The 24,090-nt window shown below is 40.7% G+C and overlaps 1 protein-coding gene across 3 annotated transcripts in view; it reads left to right on the top strand.

Moving 5' to 3' along the window:
• pkig (protein kinase (cAMP-dependent, catalytic) inhibitor gamma) overlaps positions 1–20,100 on the top strand; it is a 52,915-nt gene extending 32,815 nt beyond the window's left edge. For 2 of the 3 annotated variants that reach the window (XM_050065939.1, XM_050065941.1), the window contains exons 2-3: positions 13,115–13,296; positions 19,402–20,100. In XM_050065939.1, the coding sequence (XP_049921896.1) occupies positions 13,143–13,296; positions 19,402–19,484 (237 nt within the window). In that variant the 5' untranslated portion in view covers positions 13,115–13,142 and the 3' untranslated portion in view covers positions 19,485–20,100. Of the gene's footprint in view, positions 1–2,351; positions 2,512–13,114; positions 13,297–19,401 lie in introns of those variants that run through there. The other variant, XM_050065940.1, reaches the window with a different exon arrangement.
• Positions 20,101–24,090: the final 3,990 nt, after the last annotated feature.

Raw genomic sequence — 24,090 nt, forward strand, 5'->3', positions numbered from 1 at the left:
CATTTTCACATTGGCCACTGCAGTATGCAGTCCCTTTTGCAACCAGAGTGTCGGATAAAGACCAATTTTTGTAACATGAAACTGCTTATTCAGTGTTTTTACCGGTTTTAATCACCTGGTCTGCTTGTTTTGAAGAGGAAAAGACCTCTACAGATAATTTGGGTCATGATAAAACCTTCTGGACATCTGGATCACATAGCAGGTGTTGGTTGAGCGGCCCATCTGCAAAGTGCCAAACAGGGAAGGAAAAACACTGATTTATAACGTGAAACTGCTTTATTATGTGTTTTCACCGGTTTTAATCACCTGGTCTGTTTGTTTCGGAGAGGGAGATACCTCTGCGGATAATTCAGCTCCACGTACAAATGTCCTGAACGTCTGCAGGGCTTGACGCTAACTTTTTTCCCAAGGAGCACATGTGCTCCTAAGTTGAAAAAGTAAGGAGCGCACAAAGAACTTTAGGGGCACAATGTAAATTGATCAAATAATGTGTTTTCCGTAATAAACGTGATGCAAATAGACATTTACAAGCAAAATTATTTAATGAATTTGTATACAAAATGTACAGAAAGGTAAAATCATCAAGTTTTGAAAAAGTATTGCAATTTAATTTTGTCTTTAATGTTATTATCTTATATATATTATCTTTGCAATATGATTATCTTATATAATGTTATTACTATCCTAAAACATTCTCCAGGTCCTCTGAAACTCTGCAGGACTTATTTCCACCCTGCCCAGCAGCGGTACCGTGGCAAACGGTCCCTAACTGCGGGGAGAACGGAGCAGGCTTCCCCGGAGGTCCGCCGCTTTTCCCGGTCCCTCGTCTCCGTCACACTTTGACTTATTTCCACCCTGCCCAGCAGCGGTACCGTGGCAAACGGTCCCTAGCTGCGGGGAGAACGGAGCAGGCTTCCCCGGAGGTCCGCTGCTTTTCCTAGTCCCTCGTCTCTGTCACACTTTGACTTATTCCCACCTAGCCGACAGCCTGGCCGTGGAGAACGGTCCCTAACTGCGGGGAGAACAGAGCAGGCTTCCCTGGAGGTCTGCCGCTTTTCCCGGTCCCTCGTCTCCTCCACACTTTGACTTATTTTCACCCTGCCGACAGTGGGACTTATATTCATTGTGCCGACAGTGGGACTTATATTCATTGTGCCGACAGTGGCTTTGAAAACCGCCCATAACCGTGTCACATGGGGAAGAGGGAAGAGGGAAGGCGGCTAGAGTTCCTCCAACATATGCGGTCAGATTATCATATGTTTTTATTGACAAAAATATAGGCTGCTTCGGCTGATTTTTTTTATGCGCACATGTGCCCCTTAATATATTTTACAGTTCGCACACACCTATTTTTAGTCACAAATGCGGGTGAAACGCTCGCACTGTCGAGCCCTGGTCTGGATTGTAAGTAATCAGAGAAAAAGGTGAGCACACATGAGCAGGTGCTAGGCTAACTGCCCATCTCCGATATGCCAAACAGCTACGCAGAAACACCAATTTGTAATGTGAAACTGCCTTATTTAGTGTTTTTACGGGTTTGAATCACTGGCTTTGTTTGTGTTGGAGAGGAAGAGAGTTCTGCGGATGATTTTGGTCATGATAAAAAACCCTGAACATCTGGATCACATAGCAGGTGCTGGGCGAGTGGCCCGTCTGCGAAGTGCCAAACAGGGAAAGAGAAACACTGATTTGTAACGTGAAACTGCTTTATTCAGTGTTTATATCAGTTTAAATCGCAGGGTCCGTTTTTTTTGGAGAGGAAAAAACCTCTGCTGATAATTTAGCTCCCTGTAAAAACCTCCCGATTGATGAACACTGAAGGAATTCTAATCAGGAGAAGTTTCAGCTGGTTGAAATCTTAAATCCTCACCACTAGACGCCACTAAATCTCCCTAAATCGTACACACTATTACGTTGTACCTTTAATAGTAAGCTTGAGTCCCTGAGTGAGAGCGAGGTGGTAATTACCTTCTGTTTAGTGGAAGACATTTGTGCGTGCTCGTCCCCTCAGCAGGGAAAGTGTCCAGTGTAAATGGCTGACGTGCTGAAGAGCAAAAGCTAGCTGTTTGGCAAGTAGCAGTATTCACTTCACCAGGGGAAATAAGGCCTTCACACCCAAGCCCCGGGTCCCATCAGAACAGGAAGGATATAGGGCAAATATATACACCAGAGTTGAATGGACAGGGCTTTTATTTATTTATGAGAGGGAGACCGGAGAGAAACAACAATGCTAATCCCGACGAGGAAATACAGCTCCCCTGTGTTTGAAGTGGGCTCGCTGTCAGCCGAGCAGCTGCTGACATCATGTGAACAGACAGTGCCCAGACCACATTTATCGGGGGCTGAGAGGAGGCGAGCAGGAGGGCAGAAAGAGCTGAGGCACACCAGTGTTATGGTGCTCTCGCTGTGTAACACTTAGCACTGGAGGGTAAATAGATACAGAGGGATTTGTCTGAAGGAGTTTGGCTTTGCGGGCACCCCAGAGCAGATGAGGCAACTCTGATTACTTTGGTAAGATAAGAGGGTTTGTTGTTAACTTCTTTATCTGTGAGTTATCTTTTCATTTATTGTTCGACCACGAGATCTGAAACAGCCGAGAGTTGCTGAGTGTCTGTTTTGCACTGCAAGTTGATGAAGACGGCGTTTCTTTCATAAAGAAGCAGGACGGTTTGTAGCATTTTATTAGACCTTAATTCGATTAGTAGAGTGACAGAAATGAATAAACAACCATTTAGATAGTTGGTTAAACACCTGAGTCGTATTTCAAGCAGGAATGCTGAACGTACTCTGGTTACATCCTCTCAAATGTGAGGATTTGATAGTTCCCTCTGTCTTATATCATTGTAAATTGAATATCTTTGGAGTTTGGACTGTTATTCAAACTAAACAAGACATTTGAAGACATCACCTGGGACTCTAGGAAAATGTGGTGGGCATGTTTTAGGGCTGCCACTAATGATTATTGTCATTAGCGATTACTATCTTTTATTAAATGATCATTTTGTCAAAAAAAATGTCAGAAAAAAGGTGAAAAATACCTGTTTAAAGCTCAAGGTGACGTCTTTGAATGTCTTCTTTTTCTAATCAAAAGTCTAAAACCAATAGATATTTAGTTTATTATCATGTTTGCCAACCATAGACTATGTGAAATAATGCACGTAGCCACTGTGACATCACCCTTCTGTTTGTGGACCTGCGTTTAGAGGCCTTGAGTTTGGCATTTTGGCCGTCACCATCTTAGTTCTTTTGAGCAAGAAGAGACCATATTTGATAGAGAGGATGGAGCGGTAGAGGAGCAAGGGGTGGATCTAACTGAGAGCTCGTGGGCACTATTGGTTGACAGCTTGTCACTCAAAGCAGCCCGGATGGATGAGTTACATAAAAGTTCACCCTGTACAGTTGTCATGAAGGCGAGATGAGCTATAGAAACCAAAAAACGTTTTTTTCATTCCAGGCTGTGGTTGCTTATTTCTGCTGTAAAGTTGGGGTTCTATGGAGATTAGTGATGCAGATGCCTGGGTGTGTTTTTCTTAAACTCACTCCAGACCGGCCCGTTATGAGAGCCAATCTGCCTGTCCGACCTGCAAAGATATGCGTTACAAACCCGACCCTCAAACCCGCAAACGACAGCTGAAAGTTTCCAGTAAATATCAAACAATATAAAACGTGTTGTTTTCTGTGAGGAGACAGCAAGTACTCACCCATCTTGTAAGTGGTTAAGTCTTAATTTCGAGCACACTGCTGATATCCTACGCAGTTTGTTTATATGAGCGCACAGCTGATGGTTTGTTTACATGACGCAACCGAAGTGCATATTTAACAGATTCAGTGTGGACACAGAGATGCTTGCTTGCCTGCTGTTAGGCAAGCAGATTCTCAGAGGAAAACATTTTTACCTGACGTTATGATTGGAGAGATTTAAATATATTTAAATAGATTGTATTGGTCAAAAACTGGAAAGCAGAAACTCCAGATGCTGAGGATTGAGGTGCTTGTTGTGGGGAGGGAGACAGAGAGAGGAGAAGGTGGAAGGTGGACTATTGCACAGTGTTTCTGTAAGTTATTAATAACATACACTGCTTTGACAGTTAATGACCAGCCTGCCAGAAAACTGCAGATTTTCTAACAAGCTTATCTGAACCGCCTGACCGTTGATTGGCGCAGGGTCCTGTAGATTGTGGGTCGACCCAGCCACTTGAGGGCCATTTGGTTCTTCCATGTTGGCTTCATTTTTCAGCCCTTAAGATTAAGTTGTCACATTTGAAGAGCTGAAACCATCAAATGTTTGCTTAAAAATAACTATAATGATTATTTGATTGTTATTTACATACTTTTAATTTTATTTTATGTATTTTTTTTTTTTACAATTTTTCAATACTTTATAGACCAAATGATGAATCAAGAAATTAGATGACGGATTAATCCACAATGAAAATAATTCTCAGTTGCATACTTTTTGATTTTCGTCAGCTTGATCACGTCAAACTTTAAGGCAGGTCATTAAGTATTTGTGGTTCAAAAAGGCCAGTGGAAACTTTAGTTGCTAGTAGAAGCGTGGAGGCTTTTTGCCTCGTCAATAAATGCGTCACAATTAGTTGACTTGAAATTGGTTGTGTAGACGGGCCTAATGGACGTCCAAATCAGCAAAGAAGCCAGTCTTTGTGTGGGTTATTGCAGATAATGTGAGTTTATTACACACATATCAGGCTTAAAAGGCTCCGGCGGGACAGAAGTGAGCCTGCCTCTCTAATGGGCCCAGTGTAAGTGGCTATGCTGACTCATATTCCCCCAGTGATCTCAAAGGCTTTTGTTCCTAATATGTGCATGCCAAAACCTCTCCTGTTACATGTCACCTCCCCCAGTGTGGTCACTTCATGTTCAAACCTGTCGTATGTAACAGCTGTTGTGCAGCTGTGCTTTCATTCACAATGAGGTTATCGTGCTTTTTGTGTTGAAACGACAATGCAGCTTTCTCTCAGAACAGAGGAATTACCAGAATTTGAATTAGTTCCTGAAATAACTTTTGTAGAGAGAATCCCCTCGTTGGAAACAATCCACACATACAGTGCAGAGCAGGAAGGAGAAGAGGGGAAAGAGAGCGAGCCGAGTTCAGCTCATGAGCTGAGCTGCAGCGATTTCCCTTTGAGGATTGAGTTGTTATTGTCTCGGGTGAAAATACACACCTGTGACATTTGTCTTGTGGTAGTGTTTCCAGCTGCAGCTGTGTCAAGTTTCCCTGCGTATGCACGCCCTGGCCTTTTCACATAAAGACAGCCTTTTTGTTTAACTAGAACACACATATAAAGAGAGCTGTAAGTCATAATTTCCTGGAATGTGGTGTGAGATACTGTCGAGATGTAAATTATGCAAGACCGCATCACATGTGTGTAATAGGTCAACTATATTACACTTAAAATGCGACTTTAAGAGGACACATGTATGTTATCCAGAAAGAAACATGATATTAAAGCTGCAACAATTTTGAGAATTGAGAAATCATTTAAGTCATTTTTCAGGAAAAAATCCATAATAATTGCAGCCTTCAGCTTTTCAAATGTGACAATTTTGCTGCTATAGTATTCTCTGTAGGTCATTGTAAAATTGATATATTCTAGTTTTGGACTGTTGGTTGGATAAAAGAAAACATTTGAAAATGTCCAGCCTGGACATTTTTTCACCATGTTAATAGTTAACCGTTAATCGGTTTGACTTGACTTACTTGACTTAAACCCTTTTGCTCTTTGGGGAGCATAGGTCATTCTAGAACTTCCTCCAGAGTTCTTCTCTGCTTCCTTCCAGGATGTTCTTGTTTCCTTGAGTTCCGCCTCGACAGACCTTTTCCAGCTGTTTCTTGGTCTTCCTGGCTTTCTTTTCCCTTGTGGGTTCCAGGTTAAGGCCTATCTGGTCATGTTGGAGGATGGTTTTCTCAAGGTGTGCCCGATCCAGCCCCATTTCCTGCGTTTGACTTGGTTTTCAGTTTGTTCTTGTTGTGTGGTTTGCCAGAGCTCTTCGTTTGCGATGGTGTTAGGCCAGTAAATTCCCAGGATGTGTCGTAAGCATAATCGGTTTACTGTTAAGAAAATTGTTGGTCTATCAGTTAATTTTGCAGCTCTTTAGTTTACTGCACTGCGCACCACCCATGGATGTATAAAGAGTAATGGATACAGTATTTGCGGTGGTGCCCAATTTATTTCTTTGGCACATGAAGCCAAATTGGTTCAACAGTTCAGATGACCGAGCACTGCTTCCGCAACATACGGCCCATAGAGCAGGCGCACTTGAGACTTCTGCTGGCTACTCCCACTTTATCGCTCAGTTAACTTGAGATGGGTTAAAAAGATTTAATCTTGCGGCTCTTCTAGACTTAACAAATGTCATGAGACCAAATGGAAACAAATCCTGCTGACGTCTCTTTTGCCATGTAAGTCAATAGGGGAAAAGTCTTAATGGGCTGAAGAGCATCACATGACAAACCCAGTTCCATTGTTTGGTCTCTACAAAAATTGGCTTCAAAGCTAGGCACTCTAGCGGCACTGCTCATTCTGCGATTAACTCTAGTCACACCAACCCAACCCAACAGCATTACTGTGGAGATATTGTGTCCACCCTATGGTCTCACACCTAGGTCGCCCCGCTGAGTAAGTGGCTAAGTTTTGAGCTGCAAAGCCCCTTCACTGTTAGCACTGTTAGCAGTGTCAGCACGGCTAGTGGTGCTGACATAGTTAACAATGCTAAAGGGGTTTTGCAGCTCAAAATGACTGATGGACTGGATGGAAGCTAGCTAGCAGCACCGCTCATTCGCATTTACCGCTGGTAACCGTGGCGGTGTTGCTGTGATAACATGGTGGCCACCCTCTGGTCTAAACAGCTTCATTTTCTAGCCGCAGCTTTGTTAACTATGTTAGCACCACTAGCCGTGCTGAGGCTGCTAATGGTGCTAACAAAGCTAACAGCGCCAAAGCTGTTTTGCAGCTCACAATTGAGCCACTAGCTCATCTGGGCAACCTGGGGGGAGACTGGAGGGTGGGCACAATGTTATCGAAGCAACATCACCCTGGTTACTAGTAGTAAATATGAATGAGTGGCGCTGTCCGAGGCTTGCTAACCAGTGGAGACGCCAGGGTGGGCAGTCGGCACCATGTTTCCAAGTGTTAATGTGGCTATCCAGCTGTCTGTCAGCAAAGGCAACAGAAAATACATTAAAGGCAAAACATTACATCACTAAACATTAAAATTTCACCACCTCTTAATCGATAGCACTTTGAAATGTGGTGCTAAAGCTCACTGAGTCATTGGAGCACCAAACAAATAGGAAAGGCTTCTTGTATTTCACGTCATCTTGCCTTTTATTCTTAAAAATCAGCTGGTTAGTCAGCAGTTAATCGGGCTATCAAAAGCAAAGTAAAGCCATTCTGACATCCCAAGTAAAGACTAAACAATTCATTGCAACCCTAGATGGAGTTTATGATTATTCTTTTATTCAGCTCAATAAACAACAGCTGCAATCAGCTCAGTCACACAGAAGGTCATCAGTGTCTTTTACTCATCGGCTGCCTCCAAGTCACTTTACATAATCATTTGCATCATACAAATCACAGCAGGTGAACAACAACAATCTGCACAGCTTCAGTCAGTCAGCCAGCGCTAAAAACAAAAACAAGTTCATCATCCTGGTGTGCTCTGTGGATATCTGAGGGATAAAGTCATTTCAAAGTGCAGCGCCATTAAACAGCTTCTACCACAGCTGAGACCAGACAAAGACAGACAAGAGTGTAAACACGTGTCGGAGAGCAGGAGGCAGAACATCCTCATCACCACCATCATCACCATCATCCCTCCATGGAAACCTGTTAATGATCTCATGGTAGGATCTGATCCACATGCGCAGGCAAGCCGACTAATTAAACAAACAAATGGCAATTAGACGGAGGTCCCATAACAACTGGGCCAGTGGAGTAGAAAAAGGCAAACAGGCCATTTCATTGCTGCACTGGATACACAGTCAGAGCTGGCTGTTTGTTGTCAAAGATAGATCTAATGAAATATTCAGTCTGTAGAAAATGCATTGATTGTGTATCACAGGAGGTCAACTTAAAGGGATAGGTTGATATTTTGGAAAATATGCTGTTTTGCCCAGAGTTAGGGTGCTTTCAGACCTATAGTTGTCTCCTTTGGTCTGAATCAGGGACTAATTTTTTTAGAAATTTGCATTTTTGCGGACCAGATAAAATGTCTGCATGAGAAAGCTGCTCTTGATTGGTCAGAATTTCCATGTGGGAAAAATCCAGGAAGTAAACAAACACTTGCAATAACTGTGACACTTTCTAATGTCACAATGGAGGGACAACTACGCAGGTTGATTTTAGCGCTGCTCATCGTGGACTATATTGCTGTCATTGTTCATTTTAGTCAAACCATACAGTTTGAAAACGAGGCGCGGCTCCAACTAGAAAACAATGTTTTGATGCATTGGATGTGCTGAATGTGCATATTAAGGCAGTACAGGAGGAGGTGCACATTAATAATCCTCCAGGACTGTAACATGCTCATGTTTAACCCAAACAATGTGTCATGTGACTGTAGTTGCTTCACATCCAGGTCGGAACACCTTCTCACCACAAACGAACCGCACCAGAGTTCATTTGTAACCCGACCGAGACCACCTCTTCAAGAAGGTCTCGGTCTGGTTGTTCTGGTGCACACCTGAGTGTGATTGCTGTGTTCACACCTGCCCAAACGAACCGCACTCAGGGGGCAAACGAACTTGAGTTCAATAGAATCACAGTAAAGTTTTCGCAGGCCTCTGTTTACTGACCTGTTCTCCAGCTGTTTTCCCGTGCTTTAAAAACCTTCGTACACATGCTAATTTTAATGGAAAAGGGGTATAATGATTGGTTAGGGGAACCAGGAGTGTAACAAGTTAAACATTCTGTCTGATATCAGGTAAAGCCTGGCTCTGCATCTCCAGATAAACTCACAAAGACACATTACATCATCGCTTCAAGTTTATCACCTTTAAAAGCTCTGAAGAGATTTTTTCTTTTCCACGATGGATTAATCTTTTGGGCTGTAAAATAGGAAACAGTGTCCCCCATACTTCCCCACACCCTGAGGTGACGTCTGCACATATCTTGATATGCCTGACCAATGGTCTCAAACCGAAATATTTTCAGTTTCCAGTGATATAAAACAGAGAAAAGCAACTGTGGTTGTTTTTATATAAACTTGATTTGATTTGAAGTTTACCACAAATGTACATGATTCTTTCGTAAGTGGTTTTAAAAAGAACAAATAAGATAAACTGTGTGGTCATGAACGTGATTGCCCCATCTTAACACTAATGTTTGAACTAAAGGTGGAGGAAAAGGTAGTAGTGAAGGTGTAATTATGAACCTGTGAGACGCTGGCCTCCCACTGTGATTTGTCTCACTAATGACTGTTCAGCCTGCCTATCTCAATGACAGTCTATCAGAGGATCACACCACCGTCCTTCTGCAGTCGGGAATACAGAGTGGCTCTTGTGTTTAGTAGACGCACTCGGAGAAACGCCAGCAGCCCGGAACTCAATGACATTTCCTGAGGTAGCGCTCTTACCTACAGGGGCTTAAAGTTTGCCCTTCACTGCAATTTTCACATTCCCAAACAGCATTGCCGACGTCTTTGTGGCTCGTGACCTCTCAGGGAATGACCCTGGGTTGCTTCCTGTTTGGCATGGCGCTCACATACTGTACATATAAGAGAAAGAAAACAATTGTGGGACCTTCTTTGAATGATACTAAAAGAATGTGCGTGAAAGGGTTTGGGAACAGACTGGCCCAGGGTCAGCGTGTTGCTGCCGTGTCTGCCAGCTCGTTTTTATTCCTCTCTCATTCTTTCTCTGGGTTCCCTTCGAGACTCCAACCCCCTCATGCTTCTTAAAGATTCACAGCCGCTCAGCTGTTCTGTCGTGTTACATGCTTTATCAGAGGGTGTGTGTGTAGCGGTAATGTAGTCAGTTATGCTGCTCATACACAGCAGTGAGGTCTGATCTGTAGCTGTAGGAGAGGAACAGCTGTGACGACGCTTACACTCTGATGCAGTGTGTTTGGGTTTCTTTCTCCTTTTTTTTGCATCAGAGGACGACGTCCTACTGCTGCTCCAGTATCTCTTTATATGAGAGCCCAGTTCTGCCAATTTAGTTAGATTGTATAATAATTATAATGAGAAACTTAATCAAAATAATGCGTTAGTCTATATTATCTGAGATAATCATGTCACTATTTTGAGATACTAACTCATTATGTTGAGATACTAACTCATTGATATACTAATGACATACTTACTTTGAGATAACTATGTCATTATTTTGACAAAAAATCTTGTTCAGAGAAGGTTCTCTTTATTTAAGGATACTAACTCAATATCTTGAGATAAGTTTGTCACTATTTTAAGATACCAACCCAATCTTTTAAGAAATTTTATGTTGAGACACTGACTCATTTTGAGATACTAAGTCATTATTTAGAGTTGAGTATGTCACAATTTTGAAAAACGAACTCATTTTGAGATACATGTGTCACTATTTTGAAAGACTAACTATTTATTTTGAGATACTAACTCATTTTGAGATTAGTCTGTCACTGTTTTGACATACTGACTCATTATTTTAAAAGACTAACTCATTATTTTGAAATAAGTATGTCACAATTCTGAGATACTAACTCATTTTGAGATAAATATGTCACTATTGTGAGATACTAACTTATTATCCTGAAATACTAACTCATTATTTTGAAATACAAACTTATTTTTAGATAAGTATGTCACTATTTTTAAAGATACTAACACTGTTTTGAGATACTAACTCATTGTTTCTAGAGACTGTCTCATTAGTTGGGATAAATAAGTCATTATTTTTGGTGAAATTACACATTTTAAGGAATTTCCTCATCTTTGAGGTACTAACACATCATTTTGAGATAAGTAAATCATTAGTTTGACCAAAAAAGAAACATCTCATTCAGAGAAAGTTACTCATTATTTTGAGATACTAACTCATTATTTTGAGATAAGTAAGGTATTATTTTGACAAAAATCTCATTCAGAGAAAGTTGTCTTTACTTAAGATACTAACTCAATATCTTGAGATAAGTTTGTCATTATTTAAATATACTAACCCAGTCTTTTGGGAAATTTCATTATGTTGAGATACTGACTCATTTTGAGATACTAACTCATTAGTTAGAGTTAAGTATGTCATAATTTTGAAATACTAACTCATTTTGAGATACGTTTGTCACTATTTTGAGATACTAAGTCATTTTAAGATAAGTATGAAACTATTTTTGAGATACTCATGTTAAGTATGTCACTGTTTTGAGATACTAACTTATTATCCTGAAATATTAATTCATTATCTTGAAATACTCATTATATTGACATACTCACTCATTATTTTTGAGATAATAACTTAATATTTTGAGATAGTATGTCACTGTTTTGAGATACTAAGTCATTATTTTGAAATACTCAGTCATTATTTTGAGATTTGTATGTTACAATTTGGAGATACTAACTCATTATGTTGAGATAAGTATGTCACTGTTTTGAGATACTAACTTATTATCCTGAAATATTAATTCATTATCTTGAAATACTCATTATATTGACATACTAACTCATTATTTTTGAGATAATAACTTAATATTTTGAGATATGTATGTCACTGTTTTGAGATACTAACTCATTATTTTTGAGATACTAACTCGTTATTTTGAGATAAATATGTCACTGTTTTGAGATACTAACTAATTTTGAGGTAAGTATGTCACAATTGTGGGATACTAACTCATTATCTTGAAATACTTATTATTTTGAGATACTAACTCATTATTTTGAGATAAGTAGCCTATGTCAATGTTTTGAGAGACTTTCTCATTTTTAGGAATAAACATGTCATTATTTGGGGGGAAATCACACATTATAAGGAATTTCCTTACTTTTGAGATACTAATACTGTAATATAATATTTTGAGATAGTAAAACATGATGTTAAGAAGTATTCTCATTCAGAGAAAGTTCCTCAGTATTTTGAGAAAGTTTGATATGTTGAGATACTAACTCGTGATTTTGGGGTACTAATTTGTTATTTTGCAAAAGTTTTTGAGAAAGTTCCTCATTTGAGATAAGTTAGTTTTTACAAAGTTTCTCATTACCCTGAGACACTAACTCGTCATTTTAAATTTAAGATTCTCATTAGCATGACTTACAGGATCCCCTTTTTCACCACACTGGCAGAAGTGGGCCTCCATACTATCCTTTCTTTCTGTCTTGTCTTTTCTGGAGCACTCTTCCTTTTTGTCCTGGTCTCTCTGAGGAATCACCAGCTGTATAGTGTTTTAGTGGTTGGCAGGATCCATGACCCAGTTAAATATGGACTGAGAACAGGAAACAGAAGAGGAATGAATGGCTAATGGGACCTCTGCTTACTTTTTTAGCTGGGGCTCTTTGTGGCCACGCCTCTGCTCGTCCTCTGATTGTTTTTAAACTCTTTTACTCTTTCCTTATTGATCAGTGCTCTTTCCAGCTCCTCCTCTCCTGTTTTTTCCTATATCTTTGCTGTGTAAGAACCTAAAGGACAAACAAATGGACTCTATAGAGGGGTGTGACGATGGAAGTGAGAGCTACGAGAGATGTGATGCAGCTTTTTGTTTTTCCTGATGTAATTAGGACAACCTATTAGCAGAGGTGTCAGGAGTTCATTAATCGCTGTGCAGAAATAGGAATTATTAACGCCGTCATTCTTCTTTATATTAATACTCTCCCAGCTGCTGCGGCTGTCGGCCTTTCAGGTGGTGGAAGTGCCTCTGAAGTGCCTCCTCTCTGCCCACTCTCTCACTCTGCATTGGTCATCCTCAGCTGCCTCTTAAATAGCAGTGTGTGATATTTTTAAAAAGTCTGAAGCCAGTATTCCTTCATGTCACGTTGATTCTCCTGAAGTAGAAATTCATAGCACACAGTGATTCGTCCTCCCACGGGTCCTGCAAACCATTGAAGGGAGACAGCAGGGTGATTTATTTGCTTCTAGCAACACCTCCGCAGCCGTCTGACATCCTCCCCTCCTCCCTCTTGGCAGGTGTAATGAGAGCGCTGGTCATGGACAGATGATGGACGTGGAGACGTCGTACTCAGACTTCATCAACTGTGATCGCACAGGCCGCAGGAACGCAGTGCCCGACATCGCAGGCGAGGGAGAAGGAGGGGCCAGCACCAGTGAACTCACCAAAGACCTGGCAGAGATGGACCTGAAGGCTGCAGGTCAGTAAATCCACAGCTGAATACATTAGTTACGCAGCTTGGAAGCAGAAGTAATGTGCATATATTTGTGCAAGACCTGGAGTTTTTTAACTAAGATATTTTAGACTGGTCTGTTGTATAAGGCCAGTTTTAATTTTACTCTTAGGGTGCTTTCACACCTGCAGTTGGGCTCAGTTGGAACAGGCCAAGTTGCCTTTAGCTCTGATCTGATTCCTGTTCACAGTGACTTTATACAAATGCACCAAGAGCAAAAACATGCCAGACTCACATGTACTCATTGACTGGACAGGTTTGGCGTTTGTCATCCTGCATCATCAGGACTAGGGCTGCCCCTGACTGAGAATTTTCCAAGTCAACCAATAGTCATCATTTAGGGCCATTAGTCGACTAGTCGCCTGCATGTTTACGATATTAATGTAATTATTAAATGATATATTTTGGTGGTTTGAGTTGAAGGTGTGAGAAAGAATAGTATCAGTAACATTGTTAACACTGTGCTACATTACAGAGAAATACAAAACCGTACTAATGAACCTTCATTAATATAGGCCTATATTTTATCTACAAGTGCACGTCACACACTGAGCGAGCCGCCTGTTAATGACGCTGTGGGCTAATGGGCATGTAGCTACTTCCATGTTTCAGATGATACGTCATGTTTGTAGTCGACCAATGAAGATGAGTTTACATATCACCTTGGGTTCGTCCTTCACCTTCTCAAAATGATCCCACACTTTGGATTTCCTGCCCGACATGTTATTAACTAGCCTGTGGAATAACCGCAGGTACCAGCCCTGGAAATTAACCTGACTCCTGTCTGACTGCTGAGCGTGGACACTTCCTGTGTCTGTCCTTTCAAATTAAACTCCCACATGGTCCAGTCATATAGGCTTTGATTTATTTTGACAAGGCGCAGCTCCTAATGGAGTTTCAAGTTTTTTTTTTTGTTTTTTTTTTAATTTACTGCAACCTGCAACCTTACTGTTTAAGCAACCAATGAAATCTTGCCAATTAATGACCTCTCTGGTCGACTAGTGTTTGGTCGAGGATTGAGGAGCAGCTCTGATCAGGACCCATACACACTTTTTAATGGACCTAATGAACTGACAGAGCACATGAATTCAGATTCAAGGACGGTAGTTTTCACAGCTTTTTAGTCCCGAAAAATACCCATGCTGACATCCATACAATGGTTACAAAATTATTGGCATAAATGGGTGAAAAACACAGTCTTATACAAATCAATTACAGGATTGTGGACAGATTTCACAGTCAGCAGATGAATTTATGAGTTGTTTAGCTTTTTAAATCATGCTAAATCATATATATATATATATATATATATATGATATATATATGAAATCCAGTGGTTGTTTTTTTTTGCTTTCACACCACAAACAAACTGCACCAAAGTCTGCTTGTAAGTAGACCATGACACACTTTTTCAAGAGGTCTTGGTTCAGTTGTTTGGTCCACACCAGGGTTTGACTGACAGATTTGACACCAGCCCAAGTGAACCGTACTAACCGGGCAAACAGACCTGAGGTCATTTTAACTGAACCAAACACGTCAGGTGTGAAAAGTCAAATACAAGTTAGAGAGTTTCAAAGTTTGTCAAGAGTAGTTTAAGACAGAATCAGGGTCTGACAGTGTGGGGGATTGAACTATTGATTACCCAAAGGCAGATTATGAGACAACAGTCCTCTTGGCACAGACCTGTAAAAGTGAATACTTTCACCTGTATCTCAGCAACACAGGATTTCCAACACAGGTTCACTCAATTAAAGCCAACAGCACATTAACAGAGAGGCCTCTTAGAAGGAACCTCTTTTTTAAATACTGTTTATCAAGTAGTTTTTGAGAAACACAAATATATGTGTCAGTATAAACAGAAATAAATATACAAAAGATATGTACAACACTTGAGCATAAACTTGTGCATGTAGGTATGATACTTTGCTGAGAACCAAACTTTTACTGCTACACATTTTATTGATGAACTATAAATGAAAGATGTCTGTAAGAAAATAAGAAAAAAACATTTTCTTGTATATGCATGGGTTCTGATGCTGTAGTTGCATTTAAGTCACTACAGTGGACCCCTGTGCGTCATGCCATACACTGCCACCTACCGGCCAGGTGTTGTCAGTGCAACACAAATCTCTCAAAACCAAGATGGCCGACAGAACGCAAGAAATGTTGTGCAGCTCAGGAATATCTTGCCAATCCTTTTATAATAGAAGGCCCTGGCAGGTAAATAAAATCTGGTAACACAAAGTAAAACCTAAGGAGCAATACAGTTGATTATATGTTGGGAGGAAATTGCAATTAATCATCATGGACATCATGCAGTGCTGGGTATATTTCAACTACACTAAATACTATTGCTGCATCTTTATTGTGCTTGAAAATACTTCATCTGCAGTGACGTTTTTTGGGGCTGTAAAACAATTGATTCACGCTATTAGAATTTAATGTACAGGTTTTGTAACAGAAACTATTTTGACAATATTTTTGCAAAAAATGTTCATTGGAAAAATGATAGAGTTGAACAGGAGGAGGTGGGTGGGGGCTGAGGAGTGAAGAGGAAGGAGTTGAACAGAAGGGAGGAGTAGAACGAGAGGGGAGAAGCTTTTTTCATGCCTAAAAAGGAATAAAAACACTCAAGAAATCTTGAATGAGGTCGTAATAATTCATGCATGAAAGGGTGAGAGAACCCCCTGATGCACAACATGCACAAACTACAAAAAAGGAGAGAAAACAAAAAAATAGTGCTGTTGTTCTGCACTTGCTTTTTGGGTTCCCCCCACAGAGTCAAAGGGCCCATGTTGCATTGTCCTAATTGTAAAGTCCTGTAGATAAAGTGAAGGAACAATCACCTAAGATGTATCATGATTGTTTCTTTCACATGATGTCATCAAAGTTAATGTTCAGGCCATTCCCTCAGTGTTTCAGATTTTGGGGGCTCTGCTGTTGAAATGAATGACTCATCTTTTGACTTTGTGACAAGAAATGCAACATAAATAAGTGACTTCACAAAGACGCTCTGGTTTAGGCCCTCTGAGCTGTTGGGCCCAGTAGGTCTGTTTGGTAATTCACCAATGCCACCATCACACTCGTGGCCAGTGGAGTATTAACACACAGGACAAGAAGAAGAAGAGGAGGAGAAGGTATATCTTATCAATAGCTCTATCTAGACTGCACAAAAGGTGGAACTGTTCTGTTGTATGTTACACTGGTTTTGCACTTTACCACACTGCTGCCTTTTGCACCCTCATTCCAGCTGTAACCAAAGTTTTCTATTTGCACTGTATGTTACACATACTGACATAATTTGTGTTTGTACATCACTGTTTATCTTCCTTGTACTTTTCTTTTATTTCTTCCGCAAGTGCTACTTTTTACTGTACTTTGTTGTATTTCATTTCTTATTTTAGTGTTTATGTTTTATACTAATTTAAATATTGTAATATTTGTTTGTACATTTTCTGTATGTGAAACATGGAAGGAGCTACAACTACATTTCATTGTGCAGACCTGTATTTTAGACTGACATGACAACAAAGTTGAATCTTATTCACCCCAAAATATTACAATTAAAACTTATTTTAAAGGAATACTTCACCCACAAAATGACCATTTGTAAATCAAAGGCTAACTCAGAGTTAACACCCATTTCTCCATTGTAACAGTCAGTAGTCAGGTTTCCATCCATCTATTTTTATTCGCATTTTCAACAATTGCCAAAAAAAACTTGAATGGAAACGCCAGAAATTAGAAAAAAGGCCGAAATATCGCAAAAAAGTTTTTACGCTTGGAGGGGGTGGAAAAGTCAGCGTATCGATATTAGGAAAATGCGACTTTTGACAATGGAAACAGATTTAGCGAATAAACAATGACGTAGGCTACCGGATCCTACTTCTACTTCACACACACCTGTGTGAACTTAGAGAGAAGTAATTACTCCAGTGTCAGGTGAGTGTAGGCTATTTCACAACTTACCTGAATAGACTGGATGTGTTGAATACCGCTGCATCATGTGCGCTGCCTGGTGTACCAACACAGACATCACGGCATTATGTAGGCTACGCTGACAACGCTGATATGAGTGTGATGAGAGCTCTCGCAATAGCCAAGAAGTTCCCAAGGAATCTCTCCATCTCGTCGTAGTCATGGATGTGCCGGTAATTGTTTACATCAGTTGTGGACATGAGACGCTCTCAATGATGTCATCTCACGGCGCCCTCTTCTTCTACGGGTGTTCTTTTGCATTTTTATTTTTCATGAGAAGCACCGCCTTCTGCTCGACCTGTTGACTCCCAATACTCGCAAAACAATAATGAATAGAAACGTGCATAAATTCGCATTTTCACAAAATTTGCTTAAAATTTGCAATACATTTGGATGGAAACCCAGTTAGTGACACGTGCTAACCAGTGGTGCCAAATGCTAATTATCATCAGTTATGTACTGAAAAAAATTAAAGGTCTAGTGTGTAAGATTTTGGGGGATTTAGTGGCATCTAGTGGTGAGGACTGCAGATCGAAACCAGGTGAAACTTCTCCCAGTCAGAATTTCTTTAGTGTTCATTAATCAGGGGTTTTTCACCGGAGCTGAATTACCCTTAGAAGTCTCTTCCTTTACAAAACAAATGGACCTGGTGATTTAAACCAGTTAAAAAAAACAAAAAAACCAAGACTGATTAAACTAATTTCATGTTTCATGTTTTCTGATGAGGTGGGGCTTTTAACTACAGTGGCCAGCAGGGGTATGCCATATCATCTTGTTCACAATAATACCAATATAATTTTAATATCATGTGAAAAATTCATATTGTGATACTGGCAATATTTCCACTTGTTAACATACACCAACCAGCCAAAATATTAAAACCACTGACAGGTGAAATGAATAACATCCATCATTTCATTACAATTCAATGTTCTGCTGGGAAACCTTTGGTCCTGGCATTAACGTGGTGGCCCCTTTACACACACCACCCACCTAAACATTGTTATAGACCACTGATTGCAACAGTACCCCCAGTGGCAGCAGGTGCAAGGCAGTGCACCATGCCACACCACAAAACTGCTCAGGAATGGTCCAAGGAACGTGACAAAGAGCTCAAGACATCAACCTAGCTTTCAACTTTCACAGATCCCAATCTGGTCGAGCATTTGTGATAGAGGTCCTTTGTCTGGGCCTCGACAGGCCAGAGCAAAGTCCAATCTGCGGTGGGGCATCTGCCCTGTGGAGGCATGGAGACAGGACCTCTAGGGGTGTCCTGTGTTATGTGGAACCAGAGCATTATCAACGGATCCTTTGAGTCCTTTGAATCATTTAGGTATTCATATACATTCAGATACGTATTCTTTTACCCAAAGTCTGCACTGTTACTGAGTTTCTGTATTGTTACACTCTTTCTCATAACTGTTCCCAGAAGTTTTCTGATGGAGTTAACGAGCCTGTGTGGTTTGACACAGTTGTCATGTTTTTCAGTTTAAAAAAAGTTTACCAGAATGTATGGCAGATGCATCCACCTGAAGATAGTCAAGAACTGGACGGATCTGCGTCTCAATGCGCCCAAAATATCAAACTCCGAACAGGTGGTGCCGCTCAGCTTTTGGTCTCTGTGAGATTTGATTGTTGTGCTTTGTTGCCTCAGAGTTAAATGAGTCGTAACAGCGGCATGATGACAGATAGTCCTTCACTTCCTCTCCTTTCAGCACACAGTGTCACGTTGTTAGGAGGAACATGTCTGAATGTGACGCAGTTGTTCCCGGCCCTGATCGTTGTGTGTTACATCGACTTCCTTTTCAGTCAAAGACAAGTTTCCCATGACATGATACCAAATCTGACGGCTATAAATCAGAGTTCTGTAGCGCTGGTCTGGTGGGAAACCTCACAAATTGGAAATAATCTCATATCAGGCTTGACACTGTTACTACAGGAAGTTGTAGTTCCTTCCACAGGATTCTCATTATTTTTCTCTATCTGAAGCCTGAGAGCAGATTTATCGGTTGCTGTCAGGAATGCCAACTCAATTTTGAGCTCGATGTTCACAGATCTTTGACTGTTTGTTGTTTTGCCTGTTGTTTTCTCCAGAAGGAGACCCAGGGGCCTCCCCAGCCCCTGAGGCAGAGGGCTCCACCAGCCAAGACGCCCAGGGAGGTGGAGGCCCGTCCTAAATGCAGCCAGAGACCGAAGGAGGGGGCAGAGCCAAGGAGTGAAAAGTAGAGGAAGAGGAAGCAAGTGAAAGTGGAGAGACATGCGGAAAGGAGAGAGTGTATATTGGTTTGTCCTAAGTGGACACAAGGACACCTTCGCTCACTGCCAGCCTGTTTGGAGCTTCAGGGGCCCAAATGTTCGCCTTTTCATTGGATCAGATTGTAACAAGCGGAGCAGAACAGAGTAGAACTGACAATTGAGATGCTGCTTAATTCTCTGTTAGTCGTTCATATTCCCGACGAGACAAGAAAGCACAGAAACTTTGGATTCATGCCTGCAGAGATGGACAGAGAGCTGAACAGAATTCATTTATAACACTCGAAACATTGTTCCAGCCTAATATGGAACTGTGTCACGGAGGGCGTATTCATAATCATCTGTTTGTCATTTTCTTCTGTGTGTTTGTGACCCTCTTGTTCAGTTTCATCGTCGAGTCCTTTTCCTTTACTTTCCAGTAACAAAACATAGTCGCCATTATACTGTCGTGTACGGACTTCATATTTATTGCTTAAATGTTCAGTGATAACTTTGTGATAGCAATTTTCTTTGTGTAATAAAATACTTATGAATTACTGTAACATTTGTGTTTAATGTTTTCAAGCCTAATTAGCCTTACACACGAGGCGGTGTGCAGGTTTCTGTCGGACACAGCAGGTACAGGAGTCGCACAGGATTTATGAGTTCAGTTTGCTGAGTTGTTCCAGAGCCATAAATATTACTGAACGCAGCTTTTGTGTACATAAGCGTCACCACAGGAAGCCAGTGTTTATATTTCCACCTAGCCTGGTCCCAGTGTTCCCATTTATCTCTTTATATATAAAGAAGCAAAGGGTGACAGAGCAGTTTATCTGCAAAGCTGGGATTAGTCTTCGTGTCAGGCTTAAGCTAATTCCCTCTTAAAGAGTAATTACTTGAAAAGCTCAGTGTTAAAGTAGCTTTATATTATAGTGAAGATACATATATGGACTCGCTTAAGGAATACTTCACCCACAAAAAGACCATAAATATATAACGATAACTCACCGCACGTTACCTAGAAATCATGACGAAGACGATTTTTCTCGCATGCCTCCACAGTGAATGGAGAATCCAAGAACAGAACATTCGTCATGAATTGAAGTAAACAGTAACTACAGCTGGGCAATATGGCCCAAAATCCATATCTCGGTATTCACAGGCTGACTGGCGATACCAGATATATTTCTCGGTATTTTGTACGAAATGGGCTACATGGTTTCAGTTGAAAGTCAAAGCCACATTTGAGATGTCACAAGCAGTTTTATAAAAACAGACTTTGATCAAAATAAAATGCAAAGACAGAGATTGTATTCCCGTTTGAAAATATGCAGCTGCACAACAGTTACACCTCCAAAACACTAGTCGGCGGCAGAAGTGTTGTAAAGTTTAGTTGATTCAAAACACACATTAAACATGGCTTAATAGCAACAATTTCAAATACAAGTACACAGCAGCATTCACAGACAAATACTTGTCTTTATCTGCACACATTTTCCCCACAAATACAACATGCTAATGTTATTAGCACAAGCCTATGGCATTTTACATTGTATAAATTAGCCTAGCAGCTAGCAAACTTTTCCTCTACTCATATGAAGCCAGGGACAACAGCAACATTTAACAAAGGCAATGTTACAAAATCCGGCTCCATTACAACTCACAGCGTTCACTGACAAAACAACTGTCTTATACTAAACACGTTTACCACTAGCACAAGTGTCCACAAACGAGGACAACAGGTCGGAGTCAAGTAGAATAAAGTTTAAGGTCAAGTAAAACCAAAATGTGATGTCCTCATATGAGGACACAGGGTCTCAGGAGGATATCACAACATCAGTTTACAAACTCTCAGAATAATCCAAGTCTCATTTATCCAGTGGTGTCAGAGATTCAAATCAGATCACCCCATCAACCACAAACTGTTCTGCCTGCTGCCGTCTGACAGACGGTACCACAGCATCTGGTCCTTCACCACCAGGCTCAGGGACGGCTTCATCACTCAGACCATAAGACTGTTAAACCTCTGAGCCCATCACTCTGGTCACTTTCACTTTACGTGTCACTTTACCTTTTTAATGCCTCTGCACTGGCGATAGCTGCGGTCAGAGGCATTATGTTTTCGGGTCGTCCGTCTGTATGTACATAACATACGTCTGTCCTTTCCATTCTCGTAAACAGATATCTATAGCATTTCTTGAGGGAATTTCTTTAAATCTGGCACAAACGTCCATGGGGAATTAGTCTGAGTGGGTGGAAGTTCGCTGTATAGATCGGCCTCTCATTGGGCGGAACGAGCCACCCACTAAAGTCCCGCCCTACCACCTCCAGTTGTGTAGCAGTTTTCAACACGTCCTTTACTAACTTTTGCGGTGTTTGATCTTGCGGGGATGTAGCCATTTTTCTGCCATGGTTCGCGTCCTGTAGGTGATATTTTTGTGGGCGTGTTACACCAACACCTGTTTCCCCCCAGCAATATTTTTGCAAGCGCACCGTTGCTGTGGCACCGCCCAGAACGATTGTGATTGGTTGAAAGAAATAAAAAAAAGCTGGGGCATTTTTTCCTCCAATCTTAAAGTGAGAGTCGGCGCAGCCAGACCTTTCTTTTCTTGAGAAAGGTCTGGTGAGCGAGACTAATGGGGAATCAGTGATTAACTGGTTAGATTTTGGTGGTCAAGGTCACTTTGACCTTGCGTCCATCTCATTCTTGGGAACACAAGAAGACCTTGAGGAAATTTTGTTTTTGGCCATAATTCAAGAAGTATTTTTCTAATTATGACAAAATTTCACATAAATGTCTAATAGAATAAAATTATGAGGTCATGACATTTTAAATCCAAAAGGTCAAAGGCAGACATCATGGTGACATCAGAATGTTCTGCATAAACACTTTTCTGGCCATTGTACAACATAATATCTCAGGAACTGAAGGGGAGACGTTTGGTCAGACACTGAATTGGTGACTCTAATCTTGGGTGCTCATCTGGATTGTTTAGATCTTTGAGTTGTGTGTAAAGCATTCATGTTTTCACAGACATAGATGGATACAAACTGTAACTGCAACTTGGTTTGCGAAGGCGTGCACCATCAGGGCAACAATTCTAGTTTAAACTGTTTGCACTTCTATATAAACATGTATTTACACTGTTGTCATGCATAAACATTTTACTACAGCACATTCCTGTTACATTTTGTCTATTCATGCTATGACTGATTTATATCACTTACCCCATATTTTATTTGTTATATTTTATCCTTCATTTTAACTTGCACTACTTTATATAATAATAATAATCTTTATTTATGAAACGCTTCTCAAAACAGTTACAAATCGCTTTACATGTCGATAATTAAAACAGACAAGACATGAAAACAACTTTTATAAGAACTGATAAAAACACTTTAATTTATAAAAACTGAGGAAATAAAAGACAGTTTAAATGAACTTTAAACTTAAGTACAATCAGGAAAGGCTCTCCAATAAAAGTTTGTTTTAAGAAGGGACTTAAAAGAGATCGCTGACTCGGCTGGCCTGATTTCCTCGGGCAGATTGTTCCAGAGCCTCGAGGCCCTGACAGCAAACACTCTGCCCCCTTTAGTTTTCAGTCAAGCCTCTGGAGCAGACAAAAGACCTCTGGAGCAGACAAAAGACCTCTGCTGCCCGAGGACCTCAAAGTACGTCCTGACATGTACGATACTAAGAGAATCTGTGTCCTTACAGATCCTCTTTTTGTTTCTACTTGTGTGATTCTAATATTATTTATACATATTTAAACTCCATCACTGGGGGGAGTCTGGGACCCAAAATTTTCAACAGAAATGGATGCTCTTGCAATTTTTGTTCATTCAACTTTGTGTGCTCAGTGCTTCCCAACACATGCATTTTCACTCAAACATTATGATGTTAAACACGTCAGTAAACAGTCGTATGCACAGCAGGGTGTGTTTGAACTCTCAGGCACACTCAGTGCTCACTACTCGTAGGCAGAAGTGTTTTGAAAGAGTAGGTTTGGTTAGAAATATATATTTTTTGGAAGTGCTGAGCGTGACTGGGATTACACTGCACGAGTTGTGTGAGAGTTTGTCAACTGATGTTCGATTTAGTTTTGCTGTTGGTGAAGGTGGTCCCCCTATGACGTCAGTTTATCAAGAATGTTCACCTTTTTTGGATTCTTCGCTCACCGTGGAGGCGTGCAAGAGAAGCAGAGTTTTCTCCATCAGTTCAAGGTAACACAAGGTGAGTAATAGACCTTTTTCACAGCAGACATCTTGAGTTGTCATCATGGGAAACAACAGATGAACGAACGATGGCTCTGTTCCATTAACCGTCCCAGTAGATATCCCAGTGAGCCAGCAATGTGACTCTGTAGAAGCAGTCATTAATGTTATTAGATCCTCTTGTGCTTTTCCAAATATGACATGTTAAAAAATGACTGCTATGAAAAAGGCCCACTGATATGCAAGCGATCATTTGCAGGTGATTTTCTGAAAGCAAAATAAAGTTACTGCAGATAATCAGGATAAAGACACAAGCTGACACACAGGAACGTT

This window comes from Epinephelus moara, chromosome 16, assembly GCF_006386435.1.
Source record: "Epinephelus moara isolate mb chromosome 16, YSFRI_EMoa_1.0, whole genome shotgun sequence".
NCBI classification, from domain to species: domain Eukaryota; kingdom Metazoa; phylum Chordata; class Actinopteri; order Perciformes; family Serranidae; genus Epinephelus; species Epinephelus moara.